A 19,850-nucleotide genomic window follows, 5' to 3' on the forward strand; every position below is an offset into this window, starting at 1 on the left:
TTAAGCTCTAATTTAGTTTCAAAAAAGCTCAATTGTGCAAAAAATAAATAAATTCAAGAACTAAATTTAAAATTTTTAAAAATTGTATGATCCACATTAAAATTAAAATGTGAGAGTGTAAACAGTGTTTTTGTGAACAATGGTCACCTGCCATCTGTATATTGGACCCTATATTTGGACTTGTTAATAGTCAATGGCACACGATTGGGAGGCTCGGATAGTCGGATATATACATGTGATGTGATCCCACCTCTCAAGTCTATTTAATATATTAAAAATTGTATTTCTTTTCATAAAAACATGAGATTAAAGATTTTCTTGTAATAAATTTCATATCTTTTTTATGAGAAAGATGAGATATAATTTTGGATATATTTAATAATATCTCTAACAAAAGTTGAAAATATTTCTTAAAAGAAAGAAAAAAAGCAACGTCAATTTGGACGAGACCGCTTATAACCGGTAATACATCTATCTAATATGCCGTGACAAGATGGCAACCCTCAAACTGTCTCTCTCAATCGCCACTCCATTTCTAACATTTCCAACTTCCATGAAGGATCCTTTATTGACACTGTTTCACTCTCCCTTCCCTCATCAGCTCTGTTTTACTGCTTATATAAATGCAGCCACCCTCGCCTGATCACTTGAATTTCAAGAACCCTGTTCTCCTCTTCCATCCTTCTCTACGTTCCAAGAAGCTAGTTGAAATGAACATGCTCCACTATAATTAAGCCTTTTCCTTGCTTGTTCCGTCTATTAGTTGCTCGGCATCTATTCTTTGCTACTTTCACCTTTCCTTCTACCAGTTTGCTTCCTTACAAATGCCTAAGGTGAAATAATCTTTCTTGTTGGCTTTAGCCTCTTTAATCACTCCATTAGATATATCTCCATGTTTTGTTTTTCTGTGTTTACTTAATCGGTTTCCATTTACTAATTCCTTTGAGTTTGTGTAGGCTACTGATGTTTTAGAAATTTAGGAGTATTAAGTTTAGAGCTTGACTTTGTAGGTTTCATCCTTTTCGTAGGGTTTTGAGGGATAGATATAGATAGGATGGTCATGGATCGTAATTACACAAGACTCTCTGATTATCAAAATGATTCCAAATTTGATGAAACGATCATGTTCCCAAATTCAGACCAATACCCAGTCATTGAGCACGGACTTGAATTCAATACCCCTTCTCCTGATCTCAGCTTCATCAATCTTCATAGTGATCCTGATAGTTTTGGACTATCCTTTAATTTGAATCCAGCGGGGGAGTCATCTGTTCCTTCAATGAGCTTGAGCCCGGATGGAGGGTTACTTGATCCCTCAACGGGCTTGAGTCCCGAGGCGGAAGCCTCCTCTCCTTCTGAGGATAGTGATTCCACTGACCCGCTTCTCAAGTACATAAGCCAGATGCTTATGGAAGAGAACATGAAAGATCAGCCACACATGTTTCATGATCACTTTGCTCTAAGCGCCACCGAGAAGTCATTGTATGATGCACTCGGTGAGCAGTATCCTCCTTCTCTCAATTCGTCCCAGTCTTATCTCAACCATGAGAGCCCTGACAGTAATATTTCGGGAACTGGCAGTAATTGTGGTGATAATACCAGTAATGGAATTAGCACAGTCACTAGCAGTTTTACCACTGATTTTTCTAAAGAACCTCAGTGGGTTGGTGGTGACGCCGATGTTGGAGGGTCGAATCCATCTTTCCAGAGAATCTCTCTTCTCGGTGAAAACCATCTCCAGTCCAATTTGCGGCCCAATATGCAATTTTCAGTGAGTCCATATGGTTTCACCGATTCGCGTGACAGCCTTATGGGTTCCTCTGCGGGTGAGATGGTGCAGAATATGTTTAGTGATATGGAATCTGTTTTGCAGTTCAAGAAAGGGTTAGAGGAAGCTAGTAAGTTCCTTCCTAGTGCCAGTCAACTGGTAATTGATTTGGAGACAAATGCATTTTCCACATGGAAAAAGGAGAAGACTCCTAGAGTGGTGGTGAAGGAGGAGAAATCTGAGGCGGACAGCTCGCCGAATGGTTCGAGGGGTAGGAAGAATCATGAGCGAGAGGATTCAGATCCAGAAGAAGGAAGGTCTAATAAGCAGTCCGCGGTGTATGTGGAAGAGGGTGAACTATCGGAGATGTTTGATAAGGTATTGCTTTGGACTGGGGGACAATGCTGTGGCAATGACGCTGACCAGGAAGTAGGATGCAAGAGCTTGCAGCCAGATGAACAATCAAATGGATCCAGTGGTGGGAAAAACCGTGCTAAAAGACAGAACAAAAGGATGGAAACAGTGGACCTGAGGACTCTCCTTATCCTCTGTGCTCAAGCTATCTCCGCCAATGACTTCAGGACTGCTAATGAACTACTGAAACAGATCAGGCAGCACTCTTCTCCATTTGGTGATGGGACTCAGAGATTGGCTCATTTCTTTGCCAATGGTCTTGAGGCACGCTTGGCTGGTAGTGGGAACGGAACCCCAAATTTTATCTCTTCCCTTGCTTCAAAGAGGATAACAGCTGCTGATATGTTGAAAGCCTACAAAACCCAGCTTCGAGCCTGCCCCTTTAAGAAACTTTCAATTGCTTTCGCAATCAAAATGATTTTGCATGCTGCTGAGAAAGCAACTACTCTCCATATTGTAGATTTTGGTGTCCTCTATGGTTTTCAATGGCCAATTCTTATCCAGCAACTCTCTCTGCTACCTAATGGCCCCCCAAAGCTACGCCTTACTGGAATAGAGCTGCCCCAACATGGTTTCCGGCCATCAGAAAGAGTTGAGGAGACAGGACGTCGCTTGGCCAAGTATTGTGAGCGCTTTAAGGTTCCATTCGAGTACAATCCTATTACTGCACAAAACTGGGAAAAAATCCCAATTGAGGACCTCAAGATTAATAGAAATGAGGTGCTTGCTGTGAACTGTCTATGTCGGTTTAAGAATCTACTCGATGAGACAGTAGATGTGGACTGCCCAAGGGATGCTGTTCTTAAATTAATTCGGAAGATGAATCCTGATATATTTGTTCATACTATTATAAATGGATCATACAATGCTCCCTTCTTCCTCACACGGTTCCGGGAGGCACTATTCCAGTTCTCCTCATTATTTGACATATTTGATTCTACTTTACCTCGAGAAGATCAAGAGAGGATGATGTTTGAGAGAGAATTCTTCGGACAGGATGCAATGAATGTTATAGCTTGTGAGGGTCAGGAAAGGGTTGAGAGGCCTGAGACATACAAGCAGTGGCAGGTCCGGACTGTGAGAGCCGGGTTCAAGCCTCTCCCATTTGACCAGGAGCTCATGACAAAGGTTAGGGGTAAGTTGAAGAGCTGTTACCACAAGGATTTTGTAGTTGATGAAGACAACCACTGGATGCTGCAGGGATGGAAGGGTCGAATAATTTTTGCTTCCTCTTGTTGGGTGCCTGCATAGGAGCATTGGACAGAATTTGTACTTGGAATGGAGAGCTGTAAGTTTCTTCATTAGCTGGACAGGAACAAATAGTTTCAAATTCAGACTAAAGGTATGAAAGCCTTAAAGAGTTATAATATAGTTTTTGTTCTAGCTCCTCTCTTATGATCTGACAATTTTTATCCTTGTACGCTAGTTTTAGTGCTTCAAACTCTGAACATTTTACTGGTGTTCAAATGCAAGACAGGGTATAATAGGTTCTAACTTTGCTCCTTCCATGTTTTCAGATGATCCGTCGTGCTACCTAGCTCTTGAGAAGAACCCTTTAAAGTCTTAGACTTAATTTGTAATTTCTGGACCATCATTATCCTTGTATATATAAAAAAATCCGATGGTTGATGGCTTGTTCGTCTTTGTCTAAAGCTTTACTTTCCGAAAGCCAGTGGGGAGGATGTGCTTCTTACAGTGAGCTTTGGGAACAAGCTTGAAACCCTCTTATGTTTGAAGGATGTAAATTCATTACTGACAACTGGTTTTTGTTGGGAAATTTGGTAATCAAGTCATGTAGTTTTTGTCTAGAAGATTTTCCATCTGGAGCGGTGATCAAGGGAGTTTTGAGACCAAGTATTTATACATAAATTCATCTTGGTTCAGCTTAACTCAGTATCTAATAAATCATAAATTTATTCCCTTTAAACTGATCTAAGAGGTTAATTTGTGCATATCTTCTCTTTTGATGAATGAACCTTTTCCTTCAATAAAAAAACCCTCGCCCTGATAAATTGTTACTGCTGATTGGAAACTGAAACCAAAAGGCAAAAAAACCTTAAAACCTTAAAGGCTTATTAGCTGTGGTTCTCTGATCTGAAGTTTACGATGAGACTTCTCAATGTAGTGGCAAGTGGCTATAGCCCATGGATGTTGTTGGAGTCGCTTTGATTTATTTCTCATCAAAATTTTGAAATGTCATTTGGATATAAGCATATGCAGATTTCATGGTTTCGGGCAACTGATTTAATATTTTTTTTTTAAGATTATGCTATCTCTGTTTTTGTATTTTAAAAATATTTGAAATTTTTTTATTTTTTTCTTTACTTTAAATATTTTTTTTGATATTTTTAGATTATTTTGATGTGCTGATGTCAAAAATAATTTTTTAAAAACAAAAAAATTATATTATTTTGATACATTTCTAACTAAAAAAATACTTTGAAAAGCAACCGCAACCACATTTACAAAAATAAAAACATTATTTAACATTATTTTGATATATTTTTAAATTGAATAAACTTTCTTTACTCCAAGAAAAAATAAATGATTTTTCTCATCTAAAGAAAACTAAATTTCCTCCTCGGACTTGCATGTTGAAAATTTTCTCTTTTTTTTTTTATTTAAAGAAAAGAATAAAAATTGTTGAAAAAAAAGAGAAAAACTCTCAATGTCCTTTTCAATATATTATAACTTCCTTTCTTCCCGTTCATCTCATTAAAACTGTATCGCACTATACATCCTTTTATCCTTATATTTTTTACTTCTATTACTTTATTCCTTTACATGCATTCTTAAATTAATAAATATTTTAATGAATTCTTAATTTTATTTATAGGAAACAGGGCTAAAAGCCCCCCAAAAAACAAGAAACACTACAAATCACAAAGTATGCTGCACATATTAAAATAAATATTTTTTTTTTATCTTTTTAGAAAAATATCATTTGTATAAAACATAAACAAATATAGAAAAATAATAATAGTATCTTCAAAAATTAAATACATATAAAATATTAAAAAAAATTAAAAAAAGCTAAATAAACAAAATAAAAAAATCATAGAGGAGGGATGTTAACTTGAACATAAATTTAAAAATTATTTTTATAAAAAAAATATAATAAAAAGTATCAATTAAAATAAAACTGAAAATTAGAATAAAAAATAAGAAAAATATATATAATTAAAATTAAAAGAACGAGGGTGCAAACCTAAACAAAAAATAAATGAGAGGGCAACAATTGTTTTTGATTGGAGGGTTAAATTAAAAAGAAAAATAACATTAACAAAAGGAAGACAAAAAAAAAAATAAGGGCTAAGTTGAAAAAAATAATACACCATAAACTTTGATTGAAAGGTGAAATTAAAAATCAATAAAACTTTAACTAAGAGGCCAAGGAATCAAAATTGAAAAAAAAAATATGATAAATTGTAATTAAAGGACTAAATTGAAAATAAATAAAATTTTTATAAAGAAAGTCAAGAAAAAAAGTTAAAAATAAAAAATAAAGACTAAAATTGAAACATTAAGAAAAAGGGATCAATGTGTACTTTTAGGGGGGAGAAAAGAAAGGAAAAACAAAAGAAATGGTAACCGGTGACAATCCATCTATCATCCACCAACACGTGCAACACCCAAAGAAAAAAAAAAGAGATGACTCTTCCAACAATACTATTGAAGGCAACATGTGACAACTAGAAGCCATAATATGAGTAGCTTAAAAAGGTGTGGATGACGTTCATTTGCAGGCACGTGCATATCATGTTGTAATAACTTTTTTTTTGAATATTTTATATTATTGAAAGATAGAAATGCCCTTAACCTTACCTGAGAATTACAAAAAACTTAGATTCAAAAGACAAAAAGGTCCCTCCAAAGACGCTTTAAAATTATTTAATCCTAATGACATATAAATGGTTTTACTATCCATTAAAAAGTAAAATGGCGACAAAATCCCTTAACAAAAGCTTTTTTTCCTTCCTAAAAGGTTATTTTAATAATTTTATTATTAAAAAAAAAGCAAAAACACCTTTTTGACCCCAATAAGTTTTTAAAAGGCACATATGTCCCTGCAAAAAGACTAAACTACCCCTATTATTAGCCTTAATATTGTGTTGAGAGGGATAAAATGAGAAAAACAACGTGGATTCACTGTGCATATCCACATTATTTTTCCCATATGTTTTTAGAGTTTCTTTTAATTTTGATTTTTCACTCTTTATCATGGAGGTAATGTTTTATCCATGATAGATTGCAGCATATATACAAGAAATAATTAGAATACATTCATGATAAAAATAGATTCACTCCCTCCCCAGGCTGCTTCGCCACTGGTGATCCCTACTGAAATATTAGCCAAGAATGCATCAAGGTTTTTTTTTTTTTTTAATTTTTAAGTTTTTGAATTTCCAAAAACTATCAAGCAAGTGCTTGTGTTCAAATCCCTTGGTAATATTTAAAAGTGTTTATTTCGCATCCTTAATTGACCATATTTGAACAAGTCCAAAACAATAAATAAGAAAATTCACTGAACGAAAAGAGAATAAGAATAAAAATCAACACGTAAGGATACTGTTAAATTTCCCCCATTTTTTCACAAACCATACAAACCTAAATCTATATCTCAATTTAAAAAGCCAACAAATTTTAATTATTTTTATAAAATTAACAATTTTAATATATTGATGGGTAATGAAATCATTTAACACATTAAATTATTATGTTTAAAAATTAAACATATTTTAAAGATTTTTTTAAACTAATCCTTTTTTTCTTTAAAATTTAATTTCTATGTACTCATGTTGATATGTGTGAATTTATTTTTGGTTGTCAAGATATCCTTTCTTGACACAAGCAAATTTGGACTGAATCGATACAATATTTATATGTTCATTTAGTGTGAGTGATGATTTTTAGATCCATTTTGATTAATATAATTTTAGATAAATTTATATTCATCGACTGTTCATCATCCTTTCAAATCCACACATCCTTATTTCAAATAAAAGAATTGGATCTTGTTATTATAGGGTCAGGTCATAAATCATTGTTTTATATCTTAGTAGCATTTCATTTTTTTTTTAAACATGCATTTATCAATTTAGACAAACTTTTAGCATGTAAATATAATATATACATTTATTATAAAAAACAAATGCAAAACACTTACCTTAAGTAGGATATATAGGATGATTGCTATTTTTTTTTTATCACATAACCAACCCAATCTTTAAAAATTAATTAAAAATTTTAATTATCATAAAATTAGATAACAATTTGTTTTTTTTTACTTCTTTACGTATGGTTAATTCATCAAGATATTCTCTATGGCAATGGTCAGAGGATACATTATTTTCTTACTCATGCTGTAGGGTGTAGACTTAAAAAAAATGACATGTATAAAGTTAATAGGAGAAGAAAACACTCAATAAAAAAACTCTCTTTATACATAATATAATATATAAGAGACTAAGTCTTTTTTTTTTCCTTTTGAGAATTGAAATAAATATGTTAATATTTTCAATTATATCATTTAAAAACATAATTAACTCTTTAATTGCTAATAAAATTATGCTCAAATTACTTATACGCTAAAACAAGTGGGATTTTCACTGTACATTTATCACCGTGCAAAATTTTGTTTTTGTTTTTAGTTTGATCCTCAAACTTTGTTTTTAGGTGAGCAAGTCCTATTTAGTGAGTAATTGATTTTAAATTCTTATGAAATGGTGGGATTGGAAGATGAGTGATCAAAATGAAAAATACGGTAAACATAGGTGGCGTACCATAAGTTTCGAAAACATTCACTTTGGTCCACCAATTTAAATAATCTCACAAATTATACAATTGCAGTCCCTCAAAATTATTCCAATTCCATTTTGGTGCAGATATTTATTTTTATTATTTTTTTGTCCTTGGTTGAGAGAGGAGAGAGGAGTCGTCGGATTTCAGCAGTAGAAAAAGAAACTTGCCGTTGGCACCGATTTAGGACATCAAAATAAGGATTTTTTGTGTCAAATTATTTTATTTGATGCTAGAAGTTCACATTAGGTGTTTTTGTACCTTAAAAGTTCATGAAAAAACAGATTTGAGCTCGAGTTGATTTTTTATTTTAGATTGAGTTTGGTTTTGGGGGTTTTTATGGTGTTTTATAGGTGTTTTGGGTCAAAAATAGGTTGCAAAACAGGTTTTTGGGTCAAAAAAGCATAGACCCTGATTTTTCAGCCACCACAGTGGTCGGAATCTAGGCAAAACAAGTGATACATTGTTTGTTCTGGCATGGATATCAGACTCAAGACACTTGGGTCTAACATGACTACTATGAAAATATAACTTTAAAGAATGCAATGGAAAAGTGATAAAGCGACGTGATTGGTTAAAAAATTAAAAACAAAAAAAATGGACAAAACCTCTTCTTTTTTATTTTGTTCAGAGGATCTTTTTTGAATAATATTTATTTTTTTGTTACACATTTAATTTTCAAAGAGGTTTTTATGGTTCATCTATGATTTTGTTTTTATCTTTTATATAGATAAACTATGTTTTTGAAAAAAAAAATTATTTTTAAATGATATTTTTAATATGTGTAGCCTTACATGTTATTCCCTTTTATTTTATTCAATCAATTTAATATCCTATTTTTCAAGATTAAATATCTTAATTTACATCTATCTATCGGTTTTTCAACTTTTATTTTTATGTGTCATTAATAATTATTTATTTATTTATTAGCACACATAACTCTTAGTCTATTTGATTACATGTGTGCATAAACTTTTTGATTTGTTATATTTTTTGAACTACAAAAATATGTTGAAAAAATCTAAATATATAACTTTTAATGAAAAATAAAAATATTTGACCCGTGGCGAAGCACTAGTAAACACTTGCTAGTTTATTCGAAGAGGTTAACCAAGTATTTAATATCAAACTATATACTATGATTGAGATATATTTTTAAAATGTCGTGGATATTTTTGTTACAATACATGTTAACAAAATTTACTACTTTAGTAAGTTAGAAAATAACAATGAAACAAATTTAAAAGAAAAAAAGACAAATCAATCCATTTAGGCTAACCCGAACATGCTTCCCTTGCACGAGGTCAGTCCGTTTGGGCTAGCCCAAATCGACTGGCCATAACAAAAATGCAGACACACCAAAGAAAAGGAGCTACAAAGATGGTGCACATCGGAGCACAAGTTATTTTTATGAGTTTGTTATGCCTAAGAGACTTTATGAATTAATTGTTAAAACATAAGAATTTCTGCATTTTATGTTTCAGACCTTGCTTTTTGTAATAGGTTTTTCACCTAATTATAATTTAAGAATGTGAATGTGAGCCGAATCAAAGTTAAAGTACATATATCAAGTTTTTAAAGAATGTATTATGGGCAAAAATGCAAGTTTGTTTAGACCCCTAATCAGACCTGTAAAATCAAGTTGAAATCCTCCTTACAGCAAGATTCTTTACTTTCACACTACATACTCAAACGAGTATCTCTTAAGCCTTAAACATCAAAATTATACGATTCAAAATCTCAAAATCATCTACACACCTAGGACCACAACTTTTATAAAAGATGTCAAGTCAGATAAAATTATTTCAAAGGCGAAAACCTGGATGCAATTTGAAGAACAAGATTGGTCTCCTGATCTGATGAGGAAACTAACGATGTTGAGCATCCCTCTACGAATGAGAGTCTGACATATAAATTATAGGTTTTACGACCCAAGAAAGGTGCATATCAATCCTCTAACATACCATGAATGAAAGAATATAGCTAGGATAGTAGGATATTGGAAACCAAGTAAAAAAATAAAGTCTAAGTTGCAGTAGAGTTGGAATTATAACAGAGTTGTGTCAGCAGCAGAGTCCGTTTTCAACATAAATTCTAAGTGATTTAACTAACCTTAAGGACCAGATAAAGAAGAAAGGAGTTAAGTAGCAAAAGGACTTCTAATTAGCTTATAAATTCTAAAGAAATTCAGCAGTCAACGGAAAGAATAAATAAAGCAGAACACAGCTGCAATAGGGGCTCGACAACATTCTTTTCTTCTCTGTTTTTTTCAATTTTTCAGCAGAGTCATGACAGCAGCAGAGTCCGTTTTCAACACAAATTCTAAGTGATTTAACTAATCTTAAGGACCCGATAAAGAAGAAAGGAATTAAGTAGCAAAAGGACTTTTAATTAGCCTATGAATTCTAAAGAAATTCAGCAGTCAAGGGAAAGAATAAATAAAGCAGAACACAGCTGAAATAGGGGCTCGGCAATATTCTTTTCTTCTCTGTTTTTTTTCAATTTTTCAGCAGTTATGAACTAAACTTTAGCTTTCAGTTTAAGTGGAATACACACCATCTCCATTAGAAAGTTACGACAAGTAATGTTATCATTATAATTCTTTCAGATTCAAGTATTTATTTTTTCTTGTTTAAAATTATGCTATTGATTGTTATTCAAGCTTATTGAATTTATTTGAGATGACATGTATATTTTCTAGTTTTTTTCAATCCGTAATTGTTGTTGGGGACTAAAGTAAGAAGCAAAAGAATTAATTTGATTGTTACAACTCTTATCTTGATTTATTAGAGAAGAATAAACTAAGTTAAATTGTCAAACTTTTAAACGTTTGCTTGGAATAAACTAAGGCTACTGCGAAGTGAATGAGTATTACTTTCAATATTAAATTTGCTTGAAGGTAAGAAATTGATTAAAGAACTTTATCTAATTAATTTATTCATAATCTCATCGATTTCCCTCATCTTTAAAGGATATCAAATTTATTTGCTTGACATGAAAGGATATTTATTTTTACTTCAATGATTAATAGATTTATATGAATGGATGTGTGGACCCTTGAACTGAGTTAACGACATATAAATTTATTATTTTTATTTTCAGAATTTTATTTCTTTAATTCTTTATTCAAATCTCCCATTCCTTTTTATTTTAGTATATTGTAGGAAGATTAAACATAATTTCTCTTGGGTTCGACCTAGTTTTCATGATCATATGATGAATTTATTTTGATTGTGATAATAAAGTTAGAATTATATTTCAGGGGTTTTAACGACCAACTAATGATCAACACATCTACAACATCATCAACAAGATCTCGATAAGATAATTTCAATGACATTAAGGAAGGCAATCAATGGAGGTAGATGCGAGCCACACTCACTATCTAAAGGCGACGAGCCTGACTCACTTACTGGCATGTGTATTACACGAGCTAGCTAATTTTTCTTGTTCTTATTTAGTTTATCCCCTCATTCTCCCGCAATTATCTAATTTAGTCTCCTAAGAGAGAAGGGGGAATAAAGGAGAAAATACTCAGCTTGAATGCCATGTAACCACCTTTATTGGTATAATCACCACCCAAACACCTGATACAATTTATGGAAGCATCATTTGTTAATACAATGCCTTACAATCATTCACTAGTGTTAATTCTTCATGAAAAGTAATTAGATCAGCAATGAATTGTTAGTGTGGCGCCTATCTTCCCTGCCAATGACTTCTCGCCAATATATCTTATTAGAAGACTCAAACTTTTCTCTCTATGCCCAAGGGTGCCCAAATTTTCCATCAGTGGTGTGACACCTCCCTCAATATGGCACCTACATCACTACATATGATGTTTACAATTCCACACTCCATGAGATAAGTTCATATGAACTAATATATATAAGAACAACAGAGCAGACCATACAACGCCACATTGCATTTCCCCAACTTTTACTCCACTCTTAATACACTTTTCTCTTGCCCTATTTGTTATTCTTCTATTTTTCACTCTCTTACTTTTATGTATATTATTTATCTTTCTACATTTATTGTCTTAAGCATCAAGTGGTCCTTTATTCTTATATAACACTTGTTTTTGCAAGTGGGCGTTAAAGTCACCATGTCAACTCATAAACCAATGGTCAAACCTAATAACTCCATCAACCCAAGACAGTCATGGAAAACCCAATCCAAATTGAAGTTTTCACAACTTCATTAAAAAATATTTGGAATACATGTAATTAAGATTAAAGATAAGTTATATTATAATTTTGGGTATAATTTTATTATTAATTATAACATTTATGAAATATTTTCTTCATACAAGATTCTATTTGTAATGAACTTTAAATAATTTCATTGTTAAACTTATATTTTTATGAGTTTATTTATTTATATATGAATTTCTTAGTTAATTGATTTTAAGATTGTATCATAATAATAGAAGTGATAAGGCTAATTGTTTCAAAATAAATAATACTATACAAATAATGCAATTATTTATAATATATGTGTTGACATTAGGATTTCAATAAGTCTAGCCCATGAACCAAAGCTTTCTATGAAAAAAAATTAAATTTATTGGGTTTGGATCCAGATTAAATTAAAAACTTAGTCAAAATAAATTTTATGATTTTTAATTTAATATCCTTCTAATTAAGGGTATTTTAAATAATTTTCATATCAAATTTCCTAAAACACCCTTTACATGAAGGACATTTAAGGTAAATTACACATGATCTATTTATAAATAGACAACAAAGCTATCAATTCAAACATAAGTATAGAAGACAAGAAAACACAAAAACATACGAGATAGAAGAGAAGAAGAGAAGAAAAAGAAAAACTGAAGAACAAGCAAACATACTGGAAGTTCTTTCAAAGAAATTCAAATTTATCAAAGAAGTAAGGGATCAAAATCCTTTCCTTCATTCAAACCAAATCAAAGATACAAGGGATCACAATCCTTTCCTTCATCAAAGCAAATCAAGTTAAGATTTCACATGGTTAAAACTTTTGGACTTGTGTGAATACTCTTTGTCTTCATGAAATGAAGTCAAATCTATACATCACATGGTTAAAGCTTTCGAGCTCGTGTGAATACTATTCATCTTCATCAAATCAAGTCAAATCTATTCATATCACACATATAAAACTTTCGAACTAATATGAATACTCCTTGTCTTTCATCAAATTAAGTTAAGATCTCACACGGTTAAAGCTTCCAGACTTATATAAAAATCTTTCCATCAAAAGTAAGATCCAAATCTGACAGTTATTTTTCAAAGTTTTCATTAACATGAAGAGTACCTCAAGAAAGTTTTCATCTTTTCTTGTAATCAAATTCATTATTGTGATTTTGACATCATTTTTAGTGTAACAAGAAAACCCTTTTTTCTTAAAATAATAATTATATTGTGTGGAATTATTTGAAGACTAAATCTAAGTTAAAATTAGTTTAAAACTAGAATATTTTCATATGACTATTGAATTTTTTTTATTGATAAATGTACATTTAATGACAGGTCGAGCAGCTATGAATCCTAAAAAGAAATTAATGGAACCCGTGATTTTTTTTCTTGATAAGCGTATATTTGATAACAGAGATTGGTCAAGTAGTTAATAACTCAAAACCTATATTCATAATGTTTATGGTGAAAATTAATGGAGCCCGTTAATATTGAAGACGCAACAAGAAATCATTGGTTTTTTAAACTATATTGATCAAGTCCATATATATAACAATCTGATTTAGTCATAGTTAAATCTCCTTGCTAATTTATGTGTGAAAGTGTGTATATAAGACTGCATCCTTTTATTAATTCATAATGTTTATGGTGAAAATTTAATATTATTTCTTGTTGGTCCACAAGTAAAATAAATTATGCTCTTTGATTGTTTCATGTGTAATTGTTTGCCAATTTAAATAAATTAGTTTGAGTTCCTTTTTTTTTTAGTAAGTAGTTAGATAATTATATGTCCATGTAAATCCTTACTAATTAATATGTTAGGATAATTAAAAATATGAATAATCAAATAACAAAAATAAAAATATATCTACTTAAATAGAAACAAATTACATGTATATATACGTACGTACTAAGCATTGAACTTTCAAAACTCCGGGGGCAAAAAATACAGTTTACCCTAAATTATTTTCTTAAGTTTGCTGGCAGGTATACAGGAGAGAAGGCAACATCTCAAATATTTATGAATACGCAGAAAGCAGCCGAATGCAGTAGAATATTTGACAATTTCACCACCAGTTCTTGTCGTAAAATTAATTATCTTCTGCTGCATCAATTTCAAATGACGGGAAAACTTGTTGCTTCGAATTGCTTGTTTGTCAAGTCGGTTTGTGTGCTGGGTCAAGATTATATTATATGCTTGCCGTGTGTTCTCTGGTTTGTTTTGTCATTTAATATATTACGTGCCTTGATTTCTCTATATATATTTTTTTCAACTTGCAAAATAATTCCAAGGAGCTGTACGTAGCTTAACTGACATTAGCGGCGTCTTTCCATAACAGGTTTCGGATTCAATCTTTTCTATGTAACGTAAAAAACACAACTTATAAAATAATTTACAGTTCATAATTCAAGAATTATATGTGTATGTGAATGAAGTTACGTGTCTGAATTACCATAAACCTAAAAGAAATCAATTGCCCAAAGAGAAGTTGATGCAGTTGTGGCATAATTTCTTCACCCACAATGATTTAATTACTCTACAACAGTGCAATCCACTGCGGTTTATTAATGGCATTTTGCGACTAATTGTTATACTGCATAAGAAATTTCATAACCCTTGCTTTCTAGGACTCTCTACGACTACAGACCGTGAATTTTGACTTGTGAGCCGATGCGGAGAAAAAATGGAAGTGAATGCCAAGGACAAGATCGGTTCAATGTAATATGCTTGTCCCTTCAATGGTAAGTAATATATTTATCTATATAGCGATATAACTAGAGATGCTCTCCGAATTGGGCGACTGCTTTGACGGAGATTACTTTTCCACACTCCTCACCAGTTCGCTTCCGGTTTTAGGCTCTTATAATACAATTTATGGAAAACTAGAGCATCCCTACACTGATCCGATCAAAAACAGGTTATTTATGTTTCATAAGAGTATAATCTGGAATCGGTAACAAATTGAAGTTGCACGTTATGTGTTTCTTATTATTGATTCCTATTCACAGTTATGGGCCTGAAAGTACTCAAGGGATGTTAAAAGACAGAAGTGCTTCGAGCTAGGGTCAAATCCTTCGCGAACAAGATAGGTCCCGTGAAAGGTAGGAAAAAGCAGAATTTGGTTTCCTCATGCTTTGTAATGAATCTTGTTCCTTAACCTGCATAATTCTTTGGACATCCCACACGAGGGGTATCTGGCTTGTGGGTCAAAAAAATCTGCTCAACTCCACTTGTGTAGCGTGAAGCTCAACGACGTATACGTCATAGAATAATAATTTTGGTCTAATAATTTACGTTTATTTCTAAATTTATGAAAATCCTGATATTGATGTTCAAACTTTCACAATGCCAAGTTCAGGTAGGAAAAAGTTAGCTAAAAACTGTCTCCACTGTTCTGTACAGCTGAAATGACATTATATTGCAGAAAAAAACAAAATGCTGTGTACCATTCCAGCATTATAAAAAGAGGGTTATGTTCCTTGTCTCAGTGCATTAATTAATTGTGATATCGTATTAGGTTTCTTCCTGTTAAGCTATTACTTTTGGCTTTATTTTGTTACTATTCACAAACCAAATATCAAGTTTAAGCTAGCCCGATCTCTTTCATTTTTCCATATTCATGCAGAGCGTGTTGCTGCACGGATACTCAGCCACGGATACTCAGCTGCTGCTCATAAATTCAGGTAAAGAAAAAAAATATGCGGTAAATTATCATGATACCTATTTAGCGATCTTCCATTCTCCGTTGCCTGTATAAGCTGCACACTTTTGTAACTTATATTTACTAATAAATCATAGAAATCTATTTATCCATCTCAGTTAATCAGATGGGGCCGGGCCATTTCTCCCAACAGCTTCAACTGCATACAAAGGAGCATTATGTGAAGAAGCAATAACAGACCTAGTGCATGAGAATGAAGTTGTGATCAGAGTACTTTTTCTTTATTGCCTTTTCTTGCCTGCTTCGTTTTGTATAAAAAAGTACATTGAAGTATATAATGGATCTCTTTGTATGCTACATGCATCTAAATACTGCCTGAAGAAATCCTTCTCAACTCCTGACTTTCTATATATAGTTCCTCCTAATTCACACTCCCAAGAGATTGAATCCATCTCTGAACATGAACCCAGTTTTTAAAGATCCTACAGCTGATACTGTTTTGAAGTGCATCAGCCAGATTCTTATGGAAGAAGAGTCCAATGAACAAACCTTTACTGCACGGGACTTTTCTCTTCGGGCTGCTGAAAAACCCTTTTCTGATATCCTTGATCAGAAAAGTTCCTCGTCAGACAGTGAAGTATCCGATCCAAATCAAATTATAAAGACTGTTAGTACTCACTGTTGCAATATTTATGGTTGTAACAGCTCCGAGACAGCTGACAACATGGTTGTGTCCAGCTTCATACACAACAGAGAAACTCCGTCTGTTAACTACACTGTCCCTTCGAGTTTGCAGGTCAATTCACCTCCATTTTTTCCTGAAAGCGTTTTTCAAACTTTCCCTGAGCAGGTGGATTCTTCTGTAAATGTAGCCCTTGGTGCGAGCCAATTGGATGTGTTGTTTAAGGGAGGGACAGAAGAGACTTGGGAATTTCATCATCAGGCAAATGAAATGATTCTTGATTTTGAAAACAACAAAGTGACTCCAGTCATGGCGACTAAAGAGAAAAGTTATTGGGATCACTCGGCATGTGAGCTGAAGGAAAGAAAGAATCATTACAAAGTGGAGAAGAAGTCAGAAACGAGGAGAAATAAGCACTCTTCAGTTTATGCTGAAGCAGCTGAGCAATATGGAATGTTTGCTGAGGTATTTCCGTCTAGTGGTGGAGATGACGAGCCAGTTTGGTTAAACCTTAATGAAACATTTCAAAATGGTCCAGGTATGATACCTTATCTAAAAGAACAATCAAGAGGATCTAATTATGAAATGCTCTTCAGGAAGAATCACGTTAGCTGCAGGGAATTGGTCGATACGAGGACTCTTCTGATACACTGTGCAGAAGCTGTAGCAAGCAACGATCACGGGAGTGCAATTGAACTATTAACACAGATTAGGCAGCATTCTACTCCTTTTGGTGATGGATCCCAGAGGCTGGCCCATTGCTTTTCTAATGCCCTAGAGGCTCGCATGGCTGGCAATGGAAGTGAGGTATATGCAAGTCTTGCTGCTAACAGGGTGACATCCGAATGCATATTAAAAGCTCGCAGACGATTTATTTCAGCTAGCCCTTTCATGGTCATGTCGAATCTCTTCTCAACGCAAACTATCATGGACCTTTCTGAAAATGCAGCAAGGCTGCACATCATAAATTTCGGTATTCTCTATGATTTCCCATGGCCTTCCTTAATTCAGCATCTCTCAGTGAGACCTGGTGGTCCTCCGGTGCTTCGCATCACCGGAATAGAGTTTCCCCAGACTGGTTACAGGTCAGCAGAAACAATTGAAGAAATAGGACTTTACTTGGCAAGTTATTGTGATAAATTGAATGTCCCTTTCGAGTATAATGCGATATCACAAAAATGGGAAAATGTCCAACTCGAGGACCTCAAGATCGACAGAGATGAAGTAACTGTTGTTAGCAGTTTATACAGGTTTCGGCACCTCCTTGATGAGACAGTAGTCTTGAACTGTCATAGGAATGCTGTTCTTAACTTAATTAAGAGGATTAATCCAGCTGTCTTCATTCATGGGATCGTTAACGGGGCTTACAATTCTCCTTTCTTCGTTTCGCGTTTCCGGGAAGCCCTCTTCTACTTCTCATCATTGTTTGATATGCTCGAAGCCATTACAGCCCGTGAAGATCCAGAGAGGTTGGTTTTTGAACAAGAGGTATTTGGAAAGGAAATCCTGAATGTCATAGCATGTGAAGGATGTGACAGAATCGAAAGGCCAGAGAAATATAAGCAGTGGCAGGCTCGGAATGTAAGGGCTGGTTTCAGGCAGCTCCCACTGAAAGAAGGGATCATGGAAAAAGTGAGAGAACAAGTGAAGTCAAGTTATCACAAGGATTTTCTGATGGATCAAGATGGCCAGTGGATGCTTCAGGGATGGAAAGGCAGAATCCTATTTGCCATTTCCTGCTGGAAATCTGCCTAACCAGGAAATTAATCTATGCCTAGCTAGCTATGGATTTTTGCTCTTAGGGAGGTTTGTTTTTTTTTTTTTTTTGGTATTTGGAGTTCTAACTCGCTATTGCTAACCTATTTCAGACATGTGCTCATTGACACTTTATTACATATGAGAATAAAATTTCGTTTTGACAAGCTTCGAGATTGTCTTATTGTGTTCTCTTTAATTTATCTTTACACATTATTATTGTAAAATCATCTAATTAAGTTGAGAAAAAAAGTGAAAAGCTTTATTGCTAAGCAAAAAGCATCTTGTATCAGAGATTCGGAGATGAGAAACGCAGCATCAAATTTTCTGGCTTATGGTTGCTAAAGCTAAAATTTATATTTGGTTAAAATTATTGTTTGATGAAAAGCATGTCATGAGAAATTTATTTAAGATTGTGATTGAAATTGTAGTTACACCTAAAATGAACAAAAATGACATATAATTATTCAATGTATGACACTAAACGTCGAATACATATAATAAGACTAACTGGTATTATAAAAACTTCAATTATTGTCCCATCAAACTTCATGCGATCCCACGATGAACACTATCCATTTGTGAATATATGCTTCCTCCATATGTTTGTGAACGTAGAACCACATCACTAAAAATATTCTAAGGAACAAAATTTGGATGACGGTCAAACTAAGTAAATGCAATATCCTGTTTGGAATTCTTTTTTATATAATTATGTAGAGCCATTGGCGCCACAACAATCTGAACTTGTGTCTTATATGGAAATACTAGCATGTTCTGCAAATTCTTCATCTTCTTTCCAACCCTTAAAAGTTTGCTCTATTACACATCGTATTGAAGAATGAAACCGATTGAATAACTTCTCTATACTTTGTGGATGCCTTTTATAATGAAATTCTAAAAGATGATATCTTTCACCTCTATATGGGCCCAAAAATCCATTCGAATAACTAGAGTCAACAAAGTAATACTTCCCTACATTAATTTTTTTTCCTGTAAGTTATTCCTAATCACGCAATACAAGATAATATTAATGAAATTTATTACCATTTACATTATTAAACCTTAAGTACTTGCTGGTGGCTTTGGAAATTTGATATTAGGATTAACAATGGCTAGAAACAAATAAATTGACCTTTGATGCAAAGACATCAAATTGGAACAATATTTTTTAGTTAATCCCTTATTGCCTTGCATTATGGTTGAGGATAAATAATGTCTGCTTCAGTTATACAGGCATGGACTTGATCAGGGGTTCGGAAGGTATAATGAACTAGACAAATTAGTTAGTCTTTAGATTATATCTTCTTGTTAGAATTATATATGTTGATGAATGGAAACATGTAAATAATACGAGCAGAAAACAAAAAGAAACAAAGAACAGTAAACCCGAGGTGTATATAAACATTGTCCTTAATGATATTTTCTCCACAAAGTTATCCCCCAGTATTGAATAGGTACCTCCATAAGACAAGGTATACAGAAATAACAAGTAAAAGAAAATAAAGAACCCAACAATTGTTTTGAAAAGAAAAAAAATAGAATAAATATTTTTTGGTTGTGTACTACCTTTTACAAAGAGTTCGTGGAGG

The 19,850-nt window shown here is 33.0% G+C and overlaps 2 protein-coding genes across 2 annotated transcripts; both read left to right on the top strand.

Annotated features, from left to right (window-relative positions):
- The first annotated feature begins 496 nt into the window (after nt 1-496).
- LOC133679272 (scarecrow-like protein 33) lies at nt 497-4,109 on the top strand. The gene is made up of 2 exons (XM_062101815.1): nt 497-3,524; nt 3,700-4,109. The coding sequence occupies exon 1, from the start codon at nt 1,055-1,057 to the stop codon at nt 3,431-3,433; it is 2,379 nt and encodes a 792-aa protein (XP_061957799.1). The 5' UTR covers nt 497-1,054; the 3' UTR covers nt 3,434-3,524; nt 3,700-4,109.
- A 12,172-nt stretch (nt 4,110-16,281) lies between these two features.
- On the top strand, nt 16,282-18,258 carry LOC133680114 (scarecrow-like protein 14). Its single transcript, XM_062102937.1, has one exon. It carries the CDS (start codon nt 16,282-16,284, stop codon nt 18,256-18,258), a length of 1,977 nt encoding a protein of 658 aa, XP_061958921.1.
- The last annotated feature ends 1,592 nt before the right edge of the window (nt 18,259-19,850 follow it).

The sequence above is a fragment of the Populus nigra genome, chromosome 19 (assembly GCF_951802175.1).
Source record: "Populus nigra chromosome 19, ddPopNigr1.1, whole genome shotgun sequence".
NCBI lineage: Eukaryota > Viridiplantae > Streptophyta > Magnoliopsida > Malpighiales > Salicaceae > Populus > Populus nigra.